The sequence below is a fragment of the Octopus bimaculoides genome, chromosome 30 (assembly GCF_001194135.2).
Source record: "Octopus bimaculoides isolate UCB-OBI-ISO-001 chromosome 30, ASM119413v2, whole genome shotgun sequence".
NCBI lineage: Eukaryota > Metazoa > Mollusca > Cephalopoda > Octopoda > Octopodidae > Octopus > Octopus bimaculoides.
Window position 1 is genome coordinate 610,357 of NC_069010.1, and position 3,249 is coordinate 613,605.

Below are 3,249 nucleotides of genomic sequence, written 5' to 3' on the forward strand. Positions count from 1 at the left end.
TTGTAATAAATCTGATGGTGTTATATTAGACAATGAATAACACTTACCTATGAAATCATTCTTGTTACATAAGTGTCCGACGCAACAACCAACACAAAACCTGCTTTTGGTCCATTTATTGCATGTAAGGGCATTGTTTCTCATAGCTTCAACACATTGGCTGTATGTGCTGCAGGACTTTTCAGTCTTCAGTTTAACACCGTCCATTGATAATGCGAATCGGCATACTGGCTGTAATAATAGATATGAAAATTATACACTACAACCAAAATATTTATTAGTACATTTACTGCTAATTACAACAACAAAAACAACAGAAACAGCAACACTAGGGATGTTTACCTTGCAAGAAAATTTAATCCTTGCTGTAAAATATCCAAAAGCAATAAATGAAACCGAAAACGACTTGCTGAATTGTTGAAAGTTAACAGCAGAGGTAAACTTCTGAAAAATTTAATGCTATTTAGCATTCAAAAATAATGTTTTAAATGCTTAGTGTCCAAAGCTCTCTGATCAAATGTAGATATGGCCATCGGATCACGGTCTATATCAAAACTGCATCGCACTGTTACCCGTCGCCAAACTTAAAATAGGTCAAATTACCCCAATAAAGATGTATCAATTCGCTAAAATTTCTTCTTTCTGCAGGAATGCAAAAGAGGAATTTTTCATATAAAATTTACGAAAAATCACGCGTGCAAAACTCACCAACAACAGAAACTAATACGTCCCTACCCAAAGATGATAATGAAATAAAATGGTCAGATTAAACGCCTCAGTCCAAGCAAATAAAACAGAAAATACATAAAATGGACACAAGAGAAACTTCGTTTTACTTTGCAATAATATTTTATATGAAAATACGATATTCTAGTATAAAATTTGGAGAAAAAATAACCAAGATTTAACTGTATCATCGACCCTCAACAAACTTAACTTAATCAGGGACATTCTGAAAACGAAAAATATCAGAAGTGGAGAAGAATATTTAAAGAAAAGAATCCATCATCAAATACCTAACAACAATAAAAGCAATGAAAATGTAGACAATGAACTTAGAAATAAGATATGTGTTGCCTTAATTTGAAATTGAAACTCGTTTCTTTCAATCTCGAAAAATTTTTAGAAAGAAAATTGGATTTCTCAAACTGAGTGAGGATGTCATGAAAAAATAACCAATGGACTGGAGTCTTCAAAAAAGGCAATGGAGTCGGTGATTGCAAATGAATGAATCTTTAAAAAACTAAGTCAGCTTCAAGAAAACAGAAAGATCTGAAAGCAGGACAGACAATAAAACAGACAACAGAATGCAGCCATGCTCTCATGTCACGCTCTATTCTCCTGTATTCTCGTATATCAGTTGATGTGAAGCATTAATCTGTGTTATTACCGCTGTCTTTGTTTCTCTTGTGTTTCTTTCACCAATGTACAACTGTGTATTCAGAGATATGCCTGACAATTTTAATTTGCGTTTTAGCTGCGTTTAATCGTATAGCTTTCACATTTTCCAGTTGAAATAATATGTGAGGGAAGATTTAATCCGTTTCGAACATTTCATAAACTTTGCTTCTTAACTTATTCATTAATCAGCTCTCTGTAATTTTCGAGCTGGTAGGGCAACGTCCGACTTCCAGTTACCCTCTCTAAGGCTAGTGACTCGAGGTCAATCCGCAAGTAACTTTGATTCCAAGTTGATCCTGGCCACAATCATTGATGCATCCTACTCTAATGACAGCCATGTTTGTCGGAGAAAGGTCACTCTAAGTTCGTGCGTTCGTTTCTTGAATAGGGATTCCTAGACAGGGTAGAACACTGTGTCCTTGAACAAGGCACTTCATTTCACTTTGTTCCAGTCCAATCAAGGAAAATGTGTCCCAGCCTAGTGATGTTCATCTATTTCGCTCTTCAATCGTCACATCCTTGTTGTCCCATTGAGTCGTAAATAAGAAGACCGATAGGGTCTGTATGTCTACGCAGGCACATAAAAAGAAAAACTAGCGAAAGCATAGTACAATGTGGTCTTAATGGTTTTCGAGTGACGGCTGTGAATACATTTTAACGGAAAGGAAGATAGTAATATTTCAGTTTACCTCTGATCCTGGACAGCTTTCCACTTCTGAATCATTGCACATCATTCCTGAACATGTTTGACACTGTAAATTCCTTTGAAATAACGAGTAATCTACAGAATACAAGTAAATATCTGTATTGATAAACCAAATAATGCAATGCATAGCAATAACACGAAATATTTTCTTTCTGATGTAAAAGAATTAATACGTGTTTGCTTTGGAATCAATACATGTTAGACATATAAACCAAATTATGAACAAAGACTATAAAATTATTTTTATATTCATTTGAAAATGCCTCAATAATGTCACAAATTCAACTGAGAGAAGCATGAAAGCTACTTATTGTCCTTTTAGTATTCTGATGTAACAAATATGTGAAAATCTTTGAACAAGTCAAATAAGGGGATGAAATTCGAAAGCTGCAAGCATTGTTGCCGTGGGAACTCCCTTATAAAACCTGAGAATCTAATTTAAGTTATGTTGCAATGTTATATAGAATGTGAAAAAGGCCATAATATGTGAACTGAGCAAAACAATATTTGGATAAACAATACAAAATATGATCACTAATATGGTCCTTTTTTTCCAATATGCACACGGTTATGTATATATGTATGTATGTATTATGTATGTACGTCATTATTCACTGTTATTTCCTACATCTACGGCCCCTTCATTGGAATTTCAACACCATCAATGTTACTATCATCTCGGAACTTTCTACCAACATATCCATGCATAGTCTTCTCTTCATAGATACTCAACATTTCATCTAATGATACGTTGCGGTAGAGTCGTGCGACTTCTTTGAGCATGTATTCTATGTTATCAGATAAGGAATGTTGCTCAAGGAGCTGCCTTCCAAGTCCTATGATGTTATCAGCCTTATGTATGCAAACTTGGTCAAGGGATGCACTTCGGCAATTGTGGTTATAAGATGTTACTGAAAGGATATGATACGACATTCAAAGGCATTTTGCATCGATGTTAAGCCCCTGCCGCCTTGTTTTCGTTTTAGGTAAAGGCGGTCTACATCACTGTTTATGTGGAAATTATGTGTACTTGTCAGTATTTTCTGGGTTTTCACATAAACCGCTCGGATCTCATCAAGCGTCCAATAAAACAGCCCAAATGTTAGTATGAGTACTTGCTCAGAAAACACGTTGTGGGCCAA

The 3,249-nt window shown here is 35.1% G+C and overlaps 1 protein-coding gene across 1 annotated transcript in view; it reads right to left on the reverse strand.

The window, feature by feature from the left end:
- LOC106873717 (uncharacterized) overlaps positions 1 to 3,249 on the reverse strand; it is a 20,876-nt gene that overhangs the window by 14,239 nt on the left and 3,388 nt on the right. The window contains exons 2-3 of the mRNA XM_052978055.1: positions 2,091 to 2,182; positions 48 to 231 (exon numbers count right to left, since the gene is read on the reverse strand). Of these exons, the coding sequence (XP_052834015.1) occupies positions 48 to 231; positions 2,091 to 2,135 (229 nt within the window). The 5' untranslated portion in view covers positions 2,136 to 2,182. The remainder of the gene's footprint in view (positions 1 to 47; positions 232 to 2,090; positions 2,183 to 3,249) is intronic.